Source organism: Lepidochelys olivacea (assembly GCF_965140295.1).
Source record: "Lepidochelys olivacea isolate rLepOli2 genome assembly, chromosome: 20".
Lineage (NCBI taxonomy): Eukaryota > Metazoa > Chordata > Testudines > Cheloniidae > Lepidochelys > Lepidochelys olivacea.
Window position 1 is genome coordinate 3,902,366 of NC_140430.1, and position 21,322 is coordinate 3,923,687.

Consider the following 21,322-nt stretch of genomic DNA (forward strand, 5'->3'; position numbering starts at 1 on the left):
GGGTAGGGGGTAGATAGGAGCTGGGGGGGCTGTGGGTCGGGGGGGGGAGATGGAAGCCGGGGGGGCTGTGGGTCAGAGGGTAGGGGGTAGATAGGAGCTGGGGGGGGCTGTGGGTCAGAGGGTAGGGGGTAGATAGGAGCTGGGGGGGCTGTGGGTCGGGGGGGGGGAGATGGAAGCCGGGGGGGGCTGTGGGTCAGAGGGTAGGGGGTAGATAGGAGCTGGGGGGGCTGTGGGTCGGGGGGGGAGATGGAAGCCGGGGGGGCTGTGGGTCAGAGGGTAGTGAGTAGATAGGAGCTGGGGGGGCTGTGGGTCAGAGGGTAGGGGGTAGATAGGAGCTGGGGGGGCTGTGGGTCGGGGGGGTAGATGGGAGCAGGGGGGGGCTGCGGGTCAGAGGGGGGTTAGCTGGGAGCCGGGGCGGGGGGAGGGTCTGTGGGTCAGAGGAGGCGGGGCCGCCCGAGAGGGGCGGGGCTTGGCGGGGGCCGGGGCCGGGGCCGGGGCCGGGGCCGGGCGATAAAAGGGGCCCCGCGCCCAGCCCGCCCGGGCCGCCAGCATGAGCCGCCTGGCGCCGGGCCGGGCCTTCACCGAGCAGCGCTTCCAGCAGCTCTACGGGGCGCCCGAGCCCCGGGGCAGCCCGGCCGGGGCGCTGCGCCGGCGGGTGGCCCGGGGCTGCCGCTGCTCCGGGGCGGCCGCGCTGCGGCTCCTCCAGCGCCGGCTGCCCATCGCCGCCTGGCTGCCGGGCTACCGGCCGGGGACCTGGCTGCTGGGGGACGCGCTGGCCGGGCTCACCGTGGGGGTCGTGCACATCCCCCAGGGTGAGCAGCTGCCCCGGGCCCCCCCGCTCTCCAGGGGGCTCGACCTATTCCCCCCCCCCCCCAAGCTGTCTCACGGTCCCCTGCCTCGGCTGCCCCGCATCTCTCCCCGGGCTCGGGCGCCCCAAGGCGGGTAGCTGCAGGGTCTCCGGTGGAGAGACGGATCCCAGCCCTGGAGCCGTTCTGCCTGGGGCACGGGAAGGACGGCGAGCCGGGACTCCTGGGGCAGCCGGGTCCAGTGGTTAGAACAGAAGGCTTGGGAGCCAGGACGCCTGGGTTCTCGCCCCAGCTCTGGGAGGAGAGTGGGGTCTAGTGGTTAGAGCAGGGGGGCTGGGAGTCGGGCCGGGACTCCTGGGTTCTCTTCCCTGCTGTGGGAGGGCGGTGGGGTCTGGTGCGTGAGATCAGTGTGGGCTGGGAGCCAGGACGCCTGGGTTCTCGCCCCAGCTCTGGGAGGAGAGTGGGGTCTAGTGGTTAGAGCAGGGGGGCTGGGAGCCAGGACGCCTGGGTTCCATTCCTAGCTCTGCCTCTGACTTGCTGTCCTTCCACCCCTCGGGGCCTCCGTTTCCCCCTGGGTGTGGCGATAACAAAGCCATGGAGAAGGGCAAGGTTTAGACAGGCTGGACCCTGTGGTGCTGACGGGGTCTGGCCTCAGGAGCCCTCTGTTTGGGGGGGCTGCTCTGACCCCCCTGCATCTCAGTCTGTCTCACCCTCCTGCTGGGATCTCGGGGCGGAGCAGCATCCCTGAGCTCTCAGTGGGCTGCGGCTGCTCAGTCCTTAGGAGATCAGCGGGGGCGGTTGCGGTCTCAGCCACCCCCCGGCTTACCCCCCTGCTTGTCTCGGGTCCCCGCAGGCATGGCCTTTGCCCTCCTGGCCTCCGTGGCCCCTGTCTACGGACTCTACACCTCCTTCTTCCCTGTCATCCTTTACATGCTCTTTGGCACCGGGCGCCACGTCTCTACTGGTGAGTGGACCACCGGTGCCCAAGGCTCGGCGGGGTTAAATGGTGGGGGAGGGGTGTCCGGTTCCTCGGGCATCCCTGTGCCAGCAGCCTGTTCCCATGATAGGGAGAGGGGGGGAAGATCCCAATAACCAACCGAGGGGCTGAACAGGGCCCCACCCCTGATGGTGCCCTCCCAAAGCTAGGAAGGTGGATGCCAGCTGTGCCCTCCCCCAGAATGTGGGGCACGGGGTGTGTGTGTGGGGTGATACGCAGGGGGCAGAAATCCATGGGAGATGGGGCTAGAGGCAGTGGGGGGATCTGTGCATGGATGGGGCGGGCAGAGGTGGGGGGGGGACGGCAGGTAGCACTTTCTGGGCAGGCCGTGGGTGGGCAGCGCTCAGGGGCTGCGTCTCCCTCCCCCTCCCCAGGCACCTTTGCCGTGGTGAGCCTGATGACGGGCGCTGCGGTGGAGCAGCTGGTGCCCTGGCCCCTGGGGCCCAATGCAACCAGCGCGGAGCTGGCGTGGGTGGAGGAGCGCCGCGTTGGTGTGGCTGGTGCCATGGCCTTCCTCGTGGGGCTCCTCATGGTGAGTCCGTGCCCGCCGGGCTGCCAGAACCTGGGGCAGGGACCCTCCCTGGAGATGGTGGGAACGGTGGAAGGTGGACAGGGCATGGATGATGGGAGGGGAGTGGGGCAAGGATCCAGGGTGGGGGGAGAGGTGGGACCCTGGCTGGAGGGGAGTTGGGCAGGGATCTATGGGGGGGAGAGGAGGAACCCTGGGGGGTGGAGGGGAGGCCCCGGGCACTGTGCCGTACACCGGGCAGCGCTGATGTCCCTTCCCTCTCCCCTCCCCCAGGTGGTGATGTTCGTGGTCCAGCTGGGCTTCCTGGCCACCTACCTCTCGGAGCCCATCATCAAGGCCTTCACCAACGGGGCTGCCCTGCATGTCTTGGTCTCCCAGCTGCCCAGCCTGCTGGGCCTGCCCCTGCCCCGCTGCACGGGCTCCTTCACCATCTTCAAGGTGCGTCCGGCCCGGTGGGGGCAGCGTGGGGTGGTGGGGAGAGAAAGGGGGCAGGGAGGTGGAATGGGGCCGGGGGAGAGCTGGGAGCAGGCTTCCCCCATGGCCCGCATGTAACGCACCCTGTGCTGCCCCCAGACACTGGCATCGGTGGCACAGGCTCTGCCCCGGACCAACATGACCGAGCTGCTCATCTCCGCCCTCTGCCTGGCCCTGCTGGTGCCCATCAAGGAGATCAACACCCGCTTCCGGAGCAAGCTGCGGACACCCATTCCGGGGGAGATCGTGGTGGTACGTGCCCCTGCCCGGATCCGCCCTGCACGGATCCTGCGCTGTCTCCCCTGGCCCTGCACCCACAGCCACGTCCTCTGAGCAGCACGGGGACGAGGCGGGGAGTGGGGGTCCAGCGGGGGTGGGCTGTGGGCATGGGAGGGTTGGTGCCACCCTGGGCAGTGTAACCCACCAGTCTCTGCTCTCTCCCCAGGTGCTGGCGGCCACCGGCGTCTGCTTTGCCTCCTCCCTGGACACACGCTATGACGTGCAGGTAGTCGGCCACCTGCCAGCTGGGTGAGGAGTCACCAGGGCCCCCTGCCTGCCCCCTCTGTGGCAGCACGTGGGGCCACCCAGGGCAGCCCCTTGTGGCCCAGGCAGCATCTCTGCCTGGCCAGGGCTAGGGACGTGTCTCCTCCCAGCCCAGGGCGGCTCTGGGCTCGTCCCACCCGGCCTGGTGACCGCCTCTGTCTCTCGCGCAGGTTCCCGCAGCCCCGGCTCCCGGCCCTGCAGTTGCTGCCTCAGGTGCTTGGGGACACTGTGGCGGTCGCTTTTGTGGCCTATGCCGTCTCTGTGTCGCTGGCCATGATCTATGCTGAGAAGCATGGCTACACCATCAACCCCAACCAGGTGTGTGGGCCGGACGCGAGCTGCTGGCGGGGGGAGGCACTGCCCGGCCTGGCCTCTCTATTGCCAGCGGCTGCCCAGGGCCCTGTGCCCAGGATCAGTCCCTCTCCCGCCCACCTGGTCCCTCTTCCAGCTGGGAGGCCCCAGTGTCTTGCCTGCCCCCTAGTGCATCTGGGCTCCCTCCCGGCTGGTCCCTGTAGCCCTGACCTGTCTTTGTCCCCGCCCCACAGGAGCTGCTGGCCCATGGTGTTTCCAACCTGGTCTCCTCCCTCTTCACCTGCTTCCCGAGCTCAGCCACCCTGGCGACCACCAACATCCTGGAGAGTGCGGGGGGGCACACGCAGGTATGGGGGACTCTGCAGAACTGGGGGTTGGACCATGGCGTGTGTGCAGCAGGTGAGAGTCTCATGCTCCCTAGCTAATGGGGGTCTCCCCCATCTGTTCTGCAGCCCTGGCTGGCTTGTGCAGTGAGTTTGCCAGGTCTCAGCTTAGTGGCCAGTTGGCCTGTGTGGCCGGGCACAGGTGGAGCCCTCTCCTCCTCGGACGCAGGGCAGAGGAGGCCGGCACTGAGGCCCCGAGCAGGGCACGAAGAATGGGGGGGCTTCTCTGGGGTCTAGGGCTTTCTCCGTGCTGTCCTGGTGACCCCTGCCTCCCCCCGCAGGGCCCAGCGCTGGCCACACCGCCCTGGCAGAGCCTGCCCGCTAATCCGCCCTCCTCTTCTGCAGCTCGCGGGCTTCTTCTCCGGCGCGGTGGTGCTCATGGTCCTCATGTGGCTCGGACCCCTCTTCCACTACCTGCCCAAGGTGAGGCTGGGGCCATGTGTGTGTGACCTGGGGAAGGGCTGGTGCCCACCCCCATAGCCCCTGGGGCTGCCAGGCCCAATGCCCCCATCCCATGGGGCACAGACAGCCCTTGTGCTCAAATCTCTTGTGGGCTGGTTGCCCTGTGACTAGCTGGCTCTTTTCCCTTTGCCCCCAGCCATCCTGGGAAGAGCTCCCTTTCCTGGCTGCCTTGGCACCAGCTAGCACAGTGCAGGGGATGGCCGCTTGCCCCTCATGCCCGTTCTCCCCCACCTAGGCTGTCCTGGCCTGTATCAACGTCACCAGCCTGCGCCAGATGGTCCTGCAGTTCTGGGACTTGCCCGAGCTCTGGAGGATCAGCCGGATTGACTTCGTAAGCAGCTGCGCCCTTCCCCTGCCCCCTCACCCCGGGCGGGGCAGGCCCTGGGTTTCATGCCTGAGCCAGGCATGCCGCTGCCCCAGGGTACGGGGTAGGCATTGCCAGGCTGGCCCAGCCCTCCAAGAGCTGTTCTGGGCCAGCTCCACCCCACTGAAATCGGCCAAAGCAGAGAGCAGGGGCCCCAACATGCTGATGCCGAGAGGCAGAGCTCTCCAGCCCTGGAAACGCCCCATTGTGCCAGGGCAATGCCTGGCACAGAGCGAGACTGTCCCCAAACTCAATCGAACTAGATGAGGGGTTGGCAGCACGGAGAGGGTAGAGGTCCCAGGTCACACAGCAGGGCTGTGGGCCTAGTACCTGGCTCTCCAAGTCCCCGCTGGAGCACGCTGCCTCCGGAGACTCCTAGGGTAGATTCGCCCCAATGTAACCTCACTGGGTCCTCTGTGTGATCAGCAAGTGTATGGTCCCCAGGGGGACCAGCTGGCCCAACGTCCCCCTTCCTCAATTCCCCTCTGACCCCCGCGCTCTCGTTCCAGGCTGTCTGGGTGGTCACCTGGCTGGCCGTGGTGGTGCTGAATGTGGATGTGGGCCTGGCCGTGGGGGTCGTGTTCTCCATGATGACTGTCCTCTACCGCACACAGAGGTACCGGAGTGCCAGGCGCCCTGCCCAGCCCCACGTCTGGGCTCGTTTGCTGGGAACCTGCAGAGCCAGGGAGCTGCATCCAGCTCTGGCATGGGCTGGGGGGGGGCAGCTCTATCTGCCCCATGATCCCTGCTCCAGGCACAAGCCCCCCGCAAGGAGCTGGCTGGCCGTGGCTGCTTGGAGATCTGATTATCGGAGGAGGAGGAAGACGACGGGAGGAGGGTTGCGAGGCAGGAATCTGCCTTCCCAGCTGCTGTCCCTTTCTCTGGCCAATGCCCTCCCAGGGGGAAGATGGGACCTCTTCTCTCCAGCCGGGACCAGGGCCAGCCTGGCCTTGGCACGGCCAAACGTCTCCCTGCCTTATGCACCTTCCTCTCCCACAGGGCCGAGTGTATGGTGCTGGGCAAAGCGGCCAACACGGAAATCTACCGGCCTGTCCAACGTTACAGCAAGGTACGGGCGCCGAGGGGTCTGGGCGTGACCTGGGGCTCCCAGCCACCCACCTGGGGTGGGCTGGCTGAGAGCACTGGGCAGAGGCAGCAGGCGGGTGAGTGGGTCGCATTGGGAAGGATGTGGTGGAGGCTTGCCCTGGGCTCCATTCAGATGGCACCTGGGCTGTCCGTGTCCCGAGAGGCAGGGCTGATCTCTCCGCGCTCTTCCCCACTGCCGTGGGGCAATTCAGCACCCAAACCTCCCTCTGTTTGCGGTGGGGGGCGGGGCAGATGCAGGCCCTTTCCATGGGGGTGGGTGTCCCTCCCATGCTGCAGCCAGTGCTCTGTCCCCCCAGTGCTTTGAGATCCCCGGCGTGACGATCGTGGCTTACCACGCCCCCATCTACTATGGCAACTGCGGCTTCTTCCGTGAGGCGCTGAGCCGGCAGCTGGGCCTGAGCCGGCCAGAGGGCAGCCGGGGGAAGAAGGCGGTGTGGGCCTTGGAGAGTGGGGCCAAAATGAGCATCAGCACTGTGGTAAGGGGACCAGCAGCGATCTGGGGGCGGGAGGGGTGGAGGGGCAGCTCAGTCCTGGGGTGTGGGAGCAGGGCAGGTGGGCAGGATTTGGGCAAGTCCGATCCTGTGCCCATGGGCCTGCTGACCCCATGATCCTGGCTGAGGGGCTTCTTTCCCGAATCCCAGGGGTCCTCCCCCAGGGGAACCCAGCTGCCGGCATGTCTCTGGAGATGCTCAGCCCTGGCCTTGCATCTGCTTCTCCCCTGCCCCTGCTGCGGGGAGGGGGGTTCCTTGCTGTTCCCACTGGAGGTGGGACTTAGCTTTGGGCTGGAGGTGGTGGTGGGGTGTCTTGGGGGGAGCGGGGGATCCTGGCAGGGCCCTGGGCGGGGTTTTGGGTGACCAAAGAGGTGGCATTAACAGACTTGTTTCCCTCAGGAAACCTGTGTCCCCAGCTCTGTGCCCGATGGGAGAGCCGGGTGCCCCAGCTCAGGTACGCAGGGCCCCCCCGCAGCTCCCACTCCCTAGTTTGGGGGGGGTGCTGGTATGGTGGGGGGCAGGTGTCTGTCCCAGATCTCAGCAGCCCGGGTGGCACTCAGTGGCCCCCTCATGGGCTGGGGTGGGGGGGCTGTGGAGGTGGATCCTCCTCTGGAGGGGGGTCTTGGCAGGGCAGGGTGGCAGCCCTGAGTCTCCCAGCCCTCACCCCTCTGTAGGGAGGGGTCTCGCTGGCAGCTGCGCTCGGCAGTGCGGGGGCCCGTCTGGCTGGGATCACAGGGCCCGGCCCCTGTGGGAGTCTCTGCAGAGCTGCCCCATCCTCAGGCTGGGGGGGATCATGCAGTCACCCCCTCCCCTCTCCCCTGGGCAGGCACCACTGGCAGGACCCAGGCTGCGATCCTCGACTGCAGCGGGATTGCCTTCGTGGACTCTGCCGGGGCCCGGCTGCTCATTCAGGTACCAGGGGCAGCTGGTGTGGGGGGCCCTGCGGCCAGATGGGAGGCGGGGCTGGGATGTGGCTCCACCCACTCCTAGAGATGCCAGCCTGCCCTCTCCTTGCCTTGCAGATGTGCGTGGGGTGCCAGAAGGCTGGCATCCGCATGAACCTGGCAGCATGTAATGGTGAGTTGAGGCAGGGGGTCCCCGCTGCCCCCCTCCCAGCCCCTCAGAGCCCAGCGCTGTGCCGAGGGGGGGCTAGGCTGAGCAGTGTCTCCTCATTTCCCTTGCTGCAGGTGAGGTCCTGGAGACGCTGACCAGCAGCGGCCTGGGGCAGCACCTCTCCCCACAGCAGGTGTTTGTGACGGTCCAGGACGCCATCGCGTGCATCACGCAAACCGCGGTGAGGGGGCTGGCGCAGGGGTTCCCCAGTTCTAAGTTCCTAGGGGGTGCCAGTTCTAATCTGGCTCTTAGGGGGCTGGTTGGGAGGGGGGTGGGTCTGCTCCCTCTAGGGACACGGGCTCTGATCCAGACCTAGATGGAGCAGCTGGCTGGCCCAGGGGCTGGAGAATGGGACACAGGGCCTTTGCCCTGTAGGGCATGCCAGCTCCAATCCAGCCCCAGGGCGGGGGAGCCCTTTCTGCATCCATGTCCCATTCCCAGCCATCTTTGATAGAGGCCAGCAGGGACTGACAGCTCCAGCTTTTGCAGAATGGGTGGGGCGTGTGGGGGCAGTTCGGTGCCCTGGGGGGAGCTGGTAACGTGGTCAGAGACTCCTAATGAGCCAGGCTCCCCCAACCCTATTCCTGCAGGACAGCTGGCTTTGGCAGGGGGGCTGGGAGCAGAATGTGACTCGTGCCCAGGATTCACGCTGGCTCTGTTTCCACCCAGGAAAAGGTGGCCGAGAAGAATCTGGCAATCTGGGTGTAGGGCCCCTGGCAATGGATCGCAGGCACCACCCGGCCTGTAGGGCCCCCGGGACCAGATCGGCTCTTGGGCCGCAACAGCAGGTTGATCTCCAGGTGCTGTGAATTCCTGCTCTGCCCACAGGGCCTCCTCAGGACCAGGGGGCCAAGGAGCCGTTCGCAGACCACAGAGCCGTAGTTGGGCAGTTGCCTGCTCCCAGGACGGAGGGGGCCTCCTGCCCAGGTCGCCAGGGGGACCTGACCTGGTGTGAGCAGTTTCCTTGCGGCCGGCCGGCAGGCAGGCCTGGTGCTGGCTGGGAATCCAAGGGGGCAGAGCAGGTGCCGAGGTGCCAGTGTAGCAGCAGCCTGTCTGCCCCTGCAGGTGCCCAAAGGATGGGGGGTGGGGGCAGGGAGTTATGGGGGCCAGGCCCACTACAGCTGGGAAGAGCATGTGTGGGGGTGCTGGCATTCTGGTTGGGGGAGGGGGCTCTATGCCTCGTCCCTCCCCTCCCCAGCCTGTGTGGGGGGGGGGGCATTCTCCAGCACCAGGGGAAAGAAAGATCTACCCTGCCAGCTGCAAGGTGATGGGATCAGGGTAGGAGCTGGATTTTAATTGCCCCTTCCCCCGACAGAGACTCACAGACAGAGTTTAAACCACAGAAAGGAACCAAAATCCCTTTTTATTTGTGCTGGGGGGGGCTAACTCCCACAGCCCCCTGGGGCGGGGGCTGCTGTGGCCGCTGGTGTCACGGTGGCATGGCACAAGGGCAGCTGCCCCTGGCCACTTCACGCAGGGAAGGGACAGGAGGGAATGTGCTTTGGCAGGCAGGGGCCTCCCCCTGGCTGGGGTGGCCCCCTGCATCCAGCCCTTCCCCCTCCCACTTCCTGGGGGGGGGGGGCTGAGATGGAGCTCAGGGCATAATCATCCCCCCCCCCACCCCCCCCCAATCTGGCTGATGGCTGGCCCTGGCCCCCAGCATGGCCTGAAAGGCCACAGGCTGCATCTGTTCCCTCAGCATGCGACTCCTGCCCCATAACATGCTTCAGCACCCCCAGGGCTGCCCCCCAGCCCCAGGCTGGCATCACGCTACCATCTTGCTAGCAATGGGCTGGTGCCAAACTCCCCTCCAACCCCTGCTCTGGGTGGCTGGAGAGGCGCATTACAGAGCTGGGCCACTAGAGGGTGACATTGCAGCCATGGGGGGGGACACAGTGGGCAGGCTTTGGGGACTGCAGGGGGTATCCCCATGGGCTGCTCCCTCTGAGGTCACCACCCCACTGGCTCTTCAGAGCCCAACCTTTGTACTTTAAAAAAAAAAAAAAAAAGTTTTTCTCTGGTTCGGCTAAAACATGACTAGGAATCAAGGTAGAGGGGGCGGGGCTCAGGATGAGGGGGCGGGGCTCAGGATGAGGGGGCGGGGCTCAGGATGGCCTTTAGGGCAAAGAGAGTACTTGTAAATGCATTTTTGTTTTTTAAATAAAAACATCTTTTTTTCCCTTTAAAACGTCACCTCTCTGTCACCCGTAGAAATCTGCAGGTGGGGATGGCAGCTCAAGCCCATCTGCCATCTCCAGCTCTCCCTTGGGTGCAGCCTGACAGCGCCTGGCTCCTCACTTGCTCACATTAAATACACGCACACGCACGACACAAACGGTTCCCAGTGTCCTGCCTCCAGTTCCCAGAGACACCAGCCAGCTCCTGCCCCGCCGGTACCCGGGGTTAGAAACCAGAACCCTCCCACGCTCTGGCCGTGGGGCCTGCTCGGAGCAGCATGGGATTGGGGCCGGCCAGTGTGTGGGGCAAAGATGGGGCCAGTCCCCTTGACCCTTCGCCTTGTGCCCCTGCTCTTGGATTCTGTATAGAAAGAGTCCTCGGTCCTGGAAAGAGACCTCTGCCCCTGCAACCCAGCCATGGGCATCAGCCCTTCCCCTTGCTGGCGGGGCTGCCCCCCCACTGCAGGCTCTGGCTTGAAGTTGGAACTCTCCTGGGGGGGGGCAGCTGGGGCCTATAAAGACTTGGCACAAAATAAAATGAGGCCCTGACCCTTGTCCCAGGGCAGCTGGGAGGGGCGGGGGCTGTACTGTTTCTCTCCTGTAGGGGGCACTGGAGAAAGCCGGCTGTGAAGGGGGGCAGGTCTGTCCAATATAAAACAGCGTCTCCGGGGGAAGGTGAGGGCTTGGCCACGGGGGTGCTGTAAGCTATTCTCAGCCACTCATCCTGTTGTCCAGGGAATTTCCCAGTATCCCACTGTGCAACTCTAGATTCCCCCAGGCCCTGCTGCCTGCTGGGAAAGTGGGGGAGATTTCCCACCAGGGAGACAGCCTGAAGCTGGCAGGGCGTGGGGATGGCGCTGGGTGGGAGGCACTGGCGAGCCAGGGGTAGCAGGGGTCATCTCCCTGGCCTGGTACAAGGATAAAACGCCCCAGCTCCATGGGAGGGGGGGCTCCCCCTGGGGTCCGGCTCACTGGCAGGGCGGGGCTGGTAGCCCGGTGGGGCTAGTTGCCCGTCATACACTTGAAGTGGTTTTTGAAGTAGAAAAGGCTGCGTTTGACGCTGCTGTCGGCCGAGGTGGGGTAGCGGAACTTGGCGTATTGCTTCTCGCTCTCCGTCTTCTGCCAGGGCAGCTTGATCTTGGAGGCGTGATCCACCACCACGTCGGCACACGAGCCCACGTGCAGCACGCCCAGCCCGTCGATGAAGAACTCTGCCGGAGGGAGGGCACGGGGGTCAGGAGGGGCTGGGTTAGCCAGCTCAGCGCTGCATGACTGGGGGGAGGGGGTCGGCTCTGGGCAACAGGGATCGAACCTGCATCCCAGACCCCCTGGTCTTCCCAGGATCTGACCCCTGAGACACCCCCTGGTGACCTCTCCCACTGACCCCCCTTGGGATTTTGGGAACCAGGCCCCAGAGGCAGGAAACTGCCATGAAGCGTCCCATGCCTCGAGTTAAAAAGTGGTGACTTCTGTTTGGCACCGGCCTGCCTGGCTAACCGCCACGCGGGAACGACAACAGCCCACAGCCTGAGCTGCGGCTGGCCAGGGCCCCCGTGTGCCTGCAATGGAGCCCCATGTCAGCACCTCCATGCCACAGGGAGGGAAACTGAGGCAAGGGAGGTGACCAATGCCCCTGTGAGTCAGTGGCAGAACTGGGGATAGAACCTAGGAGTCCTGGCTCTCACCCCCCACCCCTCCCGGCTCTAACCACTAAACCCCACTTCCCTCCCAGAACTGGGGATAGAACCCAGGAGTCCTGGCTCCCAGCCCCCCTCCCCCCCCCCCTTTAACCATGATGCAGGTGCTACAGTGGTGTGGTGCAGCCCTGGCACGAGCCTTCCCCCGCACTCACCGAGGTGGGCGACACGGCTGAGCCGGGGGTCAAACCCCACCTGCAGCACCTTGGCCGTGCGGGCCAGGAAGAAGTTGACGACGCCATCGGTGACCACGCAGCCGGGGAAGCCCTCGAGGAGATGGTAGTAGCCCTGGCGTATCTGCAGGCAGTCACCCTCCTCGCCCCCTGCCTGCACGCTGATCTTCTGCCGGTAGGTGGTGGTGAACCCCGTGATCTCCCGCACTGCGCCCCCCACCTGCCGGACACGCCGACGTGAACAGCGGGACAGACGGGCTGCCGGGAGCAGCACGTGGGGCTCTGCACCAGCTTCCCCTCCCCTGGGCCCGCTCCCATGGGGGCCATGCTTTCCTGGGAGCCATGGGCTGGCTCCCCTCTCCCCTGAGTCACCATCACCATCCCCTGGGGGCCCTGGGCCAGCTCCCCCCTCCCCTAGGTTCCACTCCCCTGGGGGCCCTGGGCCAACCCCCCCCCAGGCCAGATACCCCCTCCCCTGGGTTCCGTCCTCTGGGGGCCCTGGGTCAGGTCCCCGCATCTCCTGGGCCACCTCCCCGGCTCCGCTGAGGGCCTTGGGCCAGCTCCCCCCCTCCCCTAGGTACTGCTCCCCTAAGCGCTCTGGGGGCCCTGGGCCAGCTCCCCCTCCCCCGGGTCTCCCTCCCCTGGGGTCCCTGGGCCAGCTCCCCACCTCCCCTAGGTACTGCTCCCTTGAGCGCTCTGGGGGCCCTGGGTCTCCCTCCCCTAGGGGCCCTGGGCCAGCTCCCCCCTCCCCCAGGTTCCACTCCCCTGGGGGCCCTGGGCCAACCCCCCCCAGGCCAGATACCCCCTCCCCTGGGTTCCGTCCTCTGGGGGCCCTGGGTCAGGTCCCCGCATCTCCTGGGCCACCTCCCCGGCTCCGCTGAGGGCCTTGGGCCAGCTCCCCCCCTCCCGCAGGTCTCCCTCCCCTGGGGTCCCTGGGCCAGCTCCCCACCTCCCCTAGGTACTGCTCCCTTGAGCGCTCTGGGGGCCCTGGGCTAGCTCCCCCTCCCCCGGGTCTCCCTCCCCTGGGGTCCCTGGGCCAGCTCCCCCCCTCCCCTAGGTACTTCTCCCCTGAGCGCTCTGGAGGCCCTGGGCCAGCTCCCCCTCCCCCAGGTCTCCCTCCCCTGGGGTCCCTGGGCCAGCTCCCCCCTTCTCCTGGGTCTCCCTCCCCTGGGGGCCCTGGGCCAGCTCCCCCCTTCTCCTGGGTCTCCCTCCCTTGGGGGCCCTGGGCCAGCTCCCCCCTTCTCCTGGGTCTCCCTTCCCTGGGGTCAGTGTGCAGCGAGCTCTGACACCTGCATTCTTTCTGTGACCCATCCTGCCCCGCTGCCCCCTGGGGCGAGGACTCGGGTGCCCCCCATGCACCGGGGCAGGAGCCGCCTGGTGCAGGAGAGAAAGCCTTGGGGTCCCGCTCCTGTGACTCCCACCATGTCATGCCTGGCAGTGGCAACTAGGGGGCTCCCCTTCCCTCCCTGCGCCAAGGGCCGCATGGCTCCATGCTGGGATCCCTGCAGCTGGTGGGGGTGGGGGGAGCGGCAGGGTGGGGGGGAGCTGTGGAATCCCACTCTCAGGAGCCCCCCACCCTGCCCAGGTGTGGCCGAACTCCCCCCATCATCCCCAGCCAGGCACGATCTGGGGATCCCCCCCCCAGGCATAGCTGGACACCCTGCAATTCCCCCCCCACCCCGAGGCATGGCCAGCCCCCCACATTTCCCCCCACACACACACACACTCACCAGGTCCAGGCTGGTTTTCTCCAGCACGTCCACCAGCTTCTCCACCCTGGTGCGGGGCGTGAAAATGAAGTCGTCATCCACCCACAGCACGTACTTGGTGGTGACCTGGGAAATGGCCAGATTGCGCCCTGCGAACCAGCCCTGGGTGGGGGAGAGTGGGGGACACATCAGTGCCTGGCCCGGCCACCCGAGCCCCACCCCCTCCCAGTCTCTTCTGGCCCCTGCCCCAAGATCCCCACCCCACCGTCTTCCCACGGTCCCGCGCCCGTGTCTGCCCCAGCCCCAACCGCCCCCCCGGCGCCCCGCACCTTGCCGAAGGGCATGAAGTACTGCTCAATGTGGGGGCCGCCCACGGGCTCGGGGTGCTGGCTGTCGTCCGCGATGATGATGGTCACCGTGGGGTAGAAGCGGCGGATGCTGGCGATCAGCGCCCGCAGCTTGTCGTACCGCAGGAAGGTCTTGGTCGCAATGCTGACCAGGGCGGTGATGTTGTAATCTGCTGGGGGAGGGTGGGGGGCAGAGGTTTGCGGGGAAGGGGAGCAGCACTCCAGACCCTGGGGGAGGGGATCCTGCCTTGGGAGGACAAGCTCCCCCCCCCAATTCCAGCCTCAGATAGCTGCAGCTGGGTGCCATCTGCTCCACCCAATAGAGAGCTGGACAGGCAGGATTCAGGGGACCCCAGTTGTGTGGGGAGGTGCAGGCAGGATTCAGGGGGCCCCCGGGTTGTGGGGAGGGAGGCAGTGCCAGGATTCAGGGGATCCCGGTCATGTGGGGAAGCACAGGCAGGATTCAGGGGGACCCCGGGTCGGGGGGAGGAAGGCAGTGGCAGGATTCAGGAGACCCCGGTGGTGCGTGGAGGTGCAGGCAGGATTCAGGGGGACCCTGGGTCGGAGGAGAGGCTACGGCAGGATACAGGGGACCCCAGTTGTGTGGGGAGGTACAGGCAGGATTCAGGGCGACCCCAGGTCGGGAGGAGGAAGGCAGTGGCAGGATTCAGGGGACCCCGGTGGCGTGTGGAGGTGCAGGCAGGATTCAGGGGGACCCTGGATCAGGGGGAGGGCGGCAGTGGCAGGATTCAGGGGGACCCCGGGTCGGGAGGCAGTGGCAGGATTCAGGGGATCCTGGTTGTGTGGGGAGGCACAGGCAGGATTCAGGGGGACCCTTGGTTGGGGGGAGGAAGGCAGTGGCAGGATTCAGGGGACCCCGGTGGTGTGTGGAGGTGCAGGCAGGATTCAGGGGGACCCTGGGTTGGGGGGAGGAAGGCAGTGGCAGGATTCAGGGGACCCTGGTTGTGTGGGGAGGCGGTGCTAAGATTCAGGGGGATCCCAGGTCAGAGGGAGGGAGGCCGTGGCAGGATTCAGGGGGACCCCAGTTGTGTGGGGAGGTGCAGGCAGGATTATGAGGGACAGTGGGGGCAGCCTTGACCCTGAATACCGTGGGCTGACCTTTCCCTCCCCACTACAGAAGCCTGTAGGTCACCCGGCACAGGCCCGTCCCGCCCTCTCCCCCCCAGATCCTCACTGGGCCCTGGCTCCCGCCTGGCACTCACCTCCGCCTTCGCCCGGGGAGCCCGGGTTATAGAGCTTGGGCGTGGGTGCGTGGCGGATTCGGATGGTGAAAGACGCCTGGTGCCCATTGGTGGCAAACTGCACTGGAAAACAAAGGGGGAGACGGGCACGAGGAGGGGGAGGGGTCAGCGCAGAGGAAGTTCTGGGGTACAGGGGCCCCCTGGCAGGAGGGGGCCCCCAGGGGCCCAGTACTCCCCAGGATTCCATGGGGGTATCTCCTTTCTCCCGCAACCCACCTCGTGTGCCCCTCCCACAGCCCAGCCTGCCTCGTCATGCCAGCCATCCCCCTGCCCCTGGCCCGGGAGGGGAGGGGACAGGCCAGCCGCATTGCCCAGACAGTCTCTGCAGTTTGGGGGCTGGAAATATTCCCCTCCCCGCAACAGCCCCCCTGGGCGCAGCTGCCCACTCTTTACGGTGCCCCGGATTGGCTTCCCTCACCCGGTGTTTTGCAGATCTACCCCTGCCAGGGCTGCCTGATGGCACCAGATATTGACCTCTTCTCTGGCCTCCACCCTGTCTGGAGAGCCCTCCCCAGCACCCTGCTCTGGAGCCAAGCACATGAGTGACTGCAGTGTCCACCTGGGAGAACTGGGGTATCACCCAACAGGCTCCAATGAGAGGCTGCTGGGAGGGGGAGGAGCCTAGGCCCTATATTAAGTCAGACCCAGCTCAGGCCAAAGAGGCAGATGACCATACGGGTGATGCCCCAGAGAGGGGAGTGCTGAAGACCGCACCAGCCCGTTGCCGCCCGCCCCTTGGAAAAGCAGGTTTGGGGGGTGATGAAGGGGGAATTTTCTGCAATGTTTGGCTGAGGCCTGTGTGTGCCTCAGTTTCCCTCTGGACTTTGCTTTGCTACCCGGGGGGTGCAAATCGGTTCAAAAGCTGCTCCCGGGGCAGAGCAGGAAACATGAGTGGGGGGCGGACAGGTGACAGCCTGGGGTGGGACAAGGGGGTCGTTAAAGGACTGGCTGAAACCGACCCAGATCAAGGGAGAGGCTGCAGGACGAGTGGGTCCCTTTGGGAGGCTGGCCCGCTGCAGGGGCTGCATAGAAACTGGGGTGGAGCCCAGATCCTGGGGACAGGGGGTATGGAGCCTGGCTGGACTGTCCAGAGGGGAAAAGGGGAAGAGGGGCTAAACGGGAGGGTGGGAAAGTAAATATGGGTGTGGGGGGGTCTTTTAAAAACTGCTCCATTCAATGGCTGCCGCCCCAACTTCTGTGGTTGGGTCACCCTGAGCGACTGTACTGATCCTGCCCTCTCCATGAATCATAGAATCCTGGAAGATCAGGGTTGGAAGAGATCTCAGGAGGCCATCTAGTCCCAGCCCCCTGCTCAAAGCAGGACCTATACCAACTAAATCATCCCAGCCAGGGCTTTGTCGAGCCGGGCCTTAAAAACCTCTGTGATGTTAGGAGTGTAATATAATATCTCACTGAAAGGTGACAGGGCCAGAAAGAGTTAATGAACTCCCAGACTGACCTGACCCATGGGGGAACTTTAGAGACTGGTTAGGAAGAGATGGAAATGAACAGAGCTTTGAAATGCAGCTGGCATTGTTAGAGGTAGAAGGGGAGATGTTTGCTCAGGTCTTGTGATGTAAGCAAACAAGTCTTGTCTATGGCTATAGCTTTGATTCAAAGATCAAAAAAGGAATATTAACATTTAGGAAGATAATTGAGTGAAACAGTATTATTGTCTATGTCTCTTTGAAGGTTGGGATAACTTGTATCTGAACTGTTTAATGGATAAATTACCCTGTGCTAATTGCCATGATGTTTGGAAGAAGGAAAGTTAAGCCTATTGTTTTCTCAGGCCAAAAGGCTGCAGGAAATGTATAAAAACCTTGGGATACGATCCTTCTTCATCTCCAATCTGCTTTGGGTTTCAAGAGGGGGAAACCTGAAGACATAAGGATTGAGATCCCCAGTCACTGACTGGAGTCACTCTGAATATGGACATTGGACTATAACCTATGGACTATTTCTAAAAGGACTTTTGGCAACTACAAGCTCATCTCTGCTATGTACCTGAACATCAAGAATTGAACTCAAGTCTGTCTGTGTATTGATCTTTTAACCAACATGCTCTTTTCTTTTTTCATAAATTTTAGTTTAGTTAACAAGAATTGACTAGAGCGTGTATTTTGGGTAAGATCTAAATTATAATTGGACCTGGGTGTGTGGCTGATCCTTTGGGGTTAGAAGAACCTTTTCTTTTATATGATGAGACAAGATTTTCAGGAACCATCATCACATCTGACAGTGTGTCTGGACAGAGGCCTGAGGCTGGGCCCTTTAAGGGAACTGCGTCCTTTGAACTTCTGAGTAACCAAGGAGGTGCTATAGAAGCTGTTTTCTGCTGGCTTGGTAAATCTAAGTTTTGGAATATCCACCAGCTTCTGGGGTTTGCCTGCCCTGTTTTGTTCGCAGTTCACCCTAATTGAGTGACCTCAGCTGGCTCCCACGGGCAGCACCGGTCACAACCTCTCAGGAAGGAGATTCCACCACCGCCTCAGTAACCCATTCCAGTGCCTCTCCACCCTCCTCGTGAAATAGTTTTTCCTAATATCCAACCTAGACCTCCCCCACTGCAACTTGAGACCATTGCTCCTCGTTCTGTCATCTGCCACCAGTGAGAACAGCCGAGCTCCATCCTCTTTGGACCCCCCTTCAGGTGGTTGAAGGCTGCTATCAAATCCCCCCTCACTCTTCTCTTCTGCAGACTAAATAACCCCAGTTCCCTCAGCCTCTCCTCGTAAGCCATGTGCTCCAGCCCCCTGATCATTTCTGTTGCCCTCCGCTGGGCTCTCTCCAATTTGTCCACATCCCTTCTGTAGTGGGGGAACCAAAACTGGACGCAATACTCCAGATGAGGCCCTCACCAGTGCTGAATAGAGGGGAATAATCACTACCCTCCATCTGCTGGCAATGCTCCTACTAATGCAGCCCAATATGCCATTAGCCTTCTTGGCAACAAGGGCACCCTGCTGACTCTCGTCCACTGTCACCCCTAGGTCCTTTTCTGCAGAACTGCTGCCGAGCCATTCGGTCCCTAGTCTGTAGCAGTGCCAGGGATCCTTCCGTCCTAAGTGCAGGACTCTGCACGTGTCCTTGTTGAACCTCATCAGATTTCTTTTGGCCCAATCGTCCAATTTGTCTAGGTCCCTCTGGACCCTATCCCTACCCTCCAGCGTATCTACCACTCCCCTCAGCTTAGTGTCATCTGTGAACTTGCTGAGGAGGGAGGTGACCGACTGGCCCTCCCCTCCCTGCCTGGCGCTCTCTGTCTTCCATGCTTGATTAGCCCCCCCGGGACGGACCCACCTCTCCTGGTACCTGGTGCTGCATCATCCCAAGGCAACACGGGAGGGGGGGCACACAGGGTCACATGCCCTATATTGGAATGTTCTGCTGAGGGGGGGTGTCCTGTTGCAGGATGCTCCCCCCCCCAAGTATTGCCCCTTGCCCCCCTGCACCAAGGCCGGTTGTCAGATCCCATCCCACCCCCTCGCAATGCCAGGTGCCCACCTGTGTCCGCGGTGTTGGGGTGAAAGAGCGTGTTGGTGTAGGTGACGAACTGCAGCTGGCGGTTGAGGTTGTCCAGCTGGTCGCTCGACAGCGAGAGACGCGTCTCCCCCTCGCCCTGCGCCTTCACCCCCTCCACCACTGCTGCCACGTTGAAGGTGCCCAGGGTGGCAGTCAGGGTCACCTAGGGAGGGGGGAAGAGGGAGGAAGGGTTAGCGCTTGCGGCTAGGTATGGTGCCGGCCGGCTTGTGGCAAAAGGCACCACCCCTGGCTCGGGGATGGGTGCTAGGCTGGTACTGCCTGGTGGGGGCGGGGGGTGTGTGTGTTGGGTGACCATGTTTCCCTATGCTGAATATGGGACACCTGGTAAAATTACACATATTCCACGGCAATCAAACGCCTACGTGGACCGAGCCTCTGTTACAAAGAAATGCTGTGTAGCTGGATTTCTTTTTTTATTATCTTTTTATCTTTAAGGCTTCAGGGTTCACAGGGGGAGGGGTGACACCCCCCCAACCCCCACACACATACTCTCTCCCATACTGAGAGGCAGGAGGTGACCAACTGGCCCGCCCCTCCCTGCCTGCGCTCTCCACCCTCCATGCCTGATTGGCCCCCCAGGACGGACCCGCCTCTCCTGGTACCTGGCATGGTCCGGAGGCAACACCTGGGGGGGGGGGGGTGTATGGATCACATCCGCCCCGCCCTCCCCAGGGTTCGCACCAGAATGTGGCCGGCCAGCAGCAGCCTTTCCGCACTGTGTGGGAGGAAAGGGACGGGAGCTGCTTCCAGCCGCAGGAGCTTGTCCCTTCCTGCCCACCTCCAGGCTGCTGCTGGCCACCCCCATAACCCAGCCACCACCTGGCCCCCAGCTACAGCGCAGGCAGGAAGGGGTTAAGGCCGAAGGATGCATTGAGAACCTGACTGCAGGGGTTTCAGCGAACCTGGCCAGAGAGGGGGGCTCAGCAGGGGAGGCGGCCTAGGCCTAGGGGAAGGAGCAGCCCCCTGCTCCCTGGGGGAAGCAGCCGGGGCGGGAGTGAGGGGTGCTAAGCCCCTGCCTGGGGGCCTGCCATGAAGCCTGCAGGTTCAGGGCACGAACAGGCTGGAAACCACTCCAGAGCTTAGCTGTGGGGCGGAGAGGCTGCGTGGGGCTTTGGCACACTTTGGCCGGAGGGTCTTGGGTTTTCCCGGGGTGCCGGACCAGGCCAAGGCAGTGGGGGAAGGAAGGAGCCTGCCAGCCAGGCTGTTGGTGAGCTGAGCTCTCCGACCAGGGGCCGGGTCTCCGCACAGCGCTGGGAGCCAGACGTGCCCCACCGGGGGAGGCATATGGAGGAGCAGCGGGGGGGGGGGGGCAAAGCAAGGAGAGGACAGCGAGTTGGGGGGGAAGCACGTAAAAGGCGCACGGGTGGGCAGCAGAAGTTCCATGTAACCAGCTGCCGCCTGCCCGCACTCACCAGCCACCGTGCAACCAGTGCTGGCCGGAAACGGGGCGGGGACGGGGCCCTGCTGGTCGACAGCCGGCCCCATGCGCCGCATCTTCACCCTGCCACCAGCCTTGCACACCCACCCCCCTCGTCGGCCACCGGACCCCCCCCCCCACTCACCGCTGCTGGGCAGGCGGCTGGCGAGCAGGGACCTGGCCAGCAGCAGGACCCGCCGCTACTGATGGGGTCAGGGAGACAGAAAATACAGGACAATCTGCCCATTTTTAAGAAAAGGTCGGGACACCTGCAGCAGGGCTTAAATAGGGGGACTGTCCCTTTAAAAATGGGACGTCTGGTCACCCTAGGCATGTGGAAAGTGCCCATGCTGGCATTGTGCTTTGGGACCGTGACCCTCGGGCCCCGGGGTGAGGCCGTCCCCGTGAGAACAGCCGCCAAGCGCGCCCCCTGGAATAAACTCCTCAGACCCACCCTGTGGGTCAGTGTCCCCAGGGCCGGGCTGGTGCCAGCTTCCACAAGGCAGCTTTGGAGCAATGTGGGGTCCAGGGGCTCACCCTGCACCCCAAAGAGCCAGCCACAGCCCCAGGATCGTGCCCCCCCACCGCAGTGAGCCCCCTCCGCGCCTTACCTCGTACAGCTTCCTGCTGGCCGCCTGCAAGCTGAGCCCTGGGGAAGCAAGAAATGGGATTAATGAGACCCCAGGAGCACCCCCCCCCGTCACTGCCACAGCGAGCTCAGGTCCTGCCCGCTGGTCGTCCCTGGACGGCAGCGCCCGTGGGGCAGGGGATGAGCCAGCTCCGGAGGCTGTAGTCTCCAGCCGGCCATGGTCCAGCGCTCCCCAGGCTGTGAGCGCCCTCCCTCCGCCCAGCCACCTTGCCCCCATCACCCCGGCTCTGTTCAGCCCTGGGAGCGGGGGAGGGGGGGGCAGGGCAGGCTGCCCCCCCAGGACGCTGAGCTGCTCACCTGGGATGAGGATGGTCCGGAGCGGGCGCACCTCGACGCCCTGGGCGGGGTACTCCAGCGGGGAGTTGGCTCTGACGATCAGCAGCTGGTCAGCTGGAGACTGGGTCCTGGGGGGGAAGGCAGGAGTGAGGGGGGATATGCCCAGCCCCGGCCGTGCCCCAGGCAGGAGGGGGCGGTCCTGTGGCTTGGGTGCCCCCCCCCCAACTCCTCTGCCCCCATCCCCGGCGTGGCTCACCGGTGCTGGTTGCTCTGGTACTCCTGCTCCCGGGTGCTGTGGATCCGCTCCAGCTCCGTGGGGCTGAAGGCGGCGGTGAACTCCAGCGAGAAGAGCTGGCCGAAGAGCTGCTTGGGGAAGGGCAGCTTCCTGCCGGGCACCACCTCGCACGAGCACGAGTTCTGGGGCAGCAGCCTGGGAAGACCAGGAGCCTGGTCACGCCCGCCTGGCCGGCCCCAGGCCTATACTCCTG

The 21,322-nt window shown here is 64.4% G+C and overlaps 2 protein-coding genes across 3 annotated transcripts in view; one reads left to right on the forward strand and one right to left on the reverse strand.

Moving 5' to 3' along the window:
* The first annotated feature begins 525 nt into the window (after positions 1 to 525).
* On the forward strand, positions 526 to 8,759 carry LOC311510397 (solute carrier family 26 member 10-like). Its single transcript, XM_084610028.1, has 18 exons — positions 526 to 812; positions 1,660 to 1,770; positions 2,178 to 2,335; positions 2,606 to 2,770; positions 2,906 to 3,058; positions 3,252 to 3,334; positions 3,520 to 3,667; positions 3,895 to 4,008; positions 4,390 to 4,467; positions 4,742 to 4,837; positions 5,380 to 5,486; positions 5,870 to 5,939; positions 6,274 to 6,453; positions 6,868 to 6,922; positions 7,295 to 7,380; positions 7,491 to 7,545; positions 7,656 to 7,762; positions 8,251 to 8,759. The coding sequence occupies exons 1-18, from the start codon at positions 551 to 553 to the stop codon at positions 8,287 to 8,289; spliced, it is 2,067 nt and encodes a 688-aa protein (XP_084466154.1). The 5' UTR covers positions 526 to 550; the 3' UTR covers positions 8,290 to 8,759.
* Positions 8,760 to 8,912: 153 nt separating this feature from the next.
* B4GALNT1 (beta-1,4-N-acetyl-galactosaminyltransferase 1) overlaps positions 8,913 to 21,322 on the reverse strand; it is a 31,864-nt gene continuing 19,454 nt past the window's right edge. Inside the window, exons 7-15 of one of the 2 annotated variants that reach the window (XM_084610035.1) lie at positions 21,091 to 21,264; positions 20,856 to 20,962; positions 20,521 to 20,558; positions 18,454 to 18,634; positions 14,908 to 15,009; positions 13,667 to 13,857; positions 13,359 to 13,499; positions 11,611 to 11,848; positions 8,913 to 10,969 (exon numbers count right to left, since the gene is read on the reverse strand). In XM_084610035.1, the coding sequence (XP_084466161.1) occupies positions 10,761 to 10,969; positions 11,611 to 11,848; positions 13,359 to 13,499; positions 13,667 to 13,857; positions 14,908 to 15,009; positions 18,454 to 18,634; positions 20,521 to 20,558; positions 20,856 to 20,962; positions 21,091 to 21,264 (1,381 nt within the window). In that variant the 3' untranslated portion in view covers positions 8,913 to 10,760. The remainder of the gene's footprint in view (positions 10,970 to 11,610; positions 11,849 to 13,358; positions 13,500 to 13,666; positions 13,858 to 14,907; positions 15,010 to 18,453; positions 18,635 to 20,520; positions 20,559 to 20,855; positions 20,963 to 21,090; positions 21,265 to 21,322) is intronic. The other variant, XM_084610036.1, reaches the window with a different exon arrangement.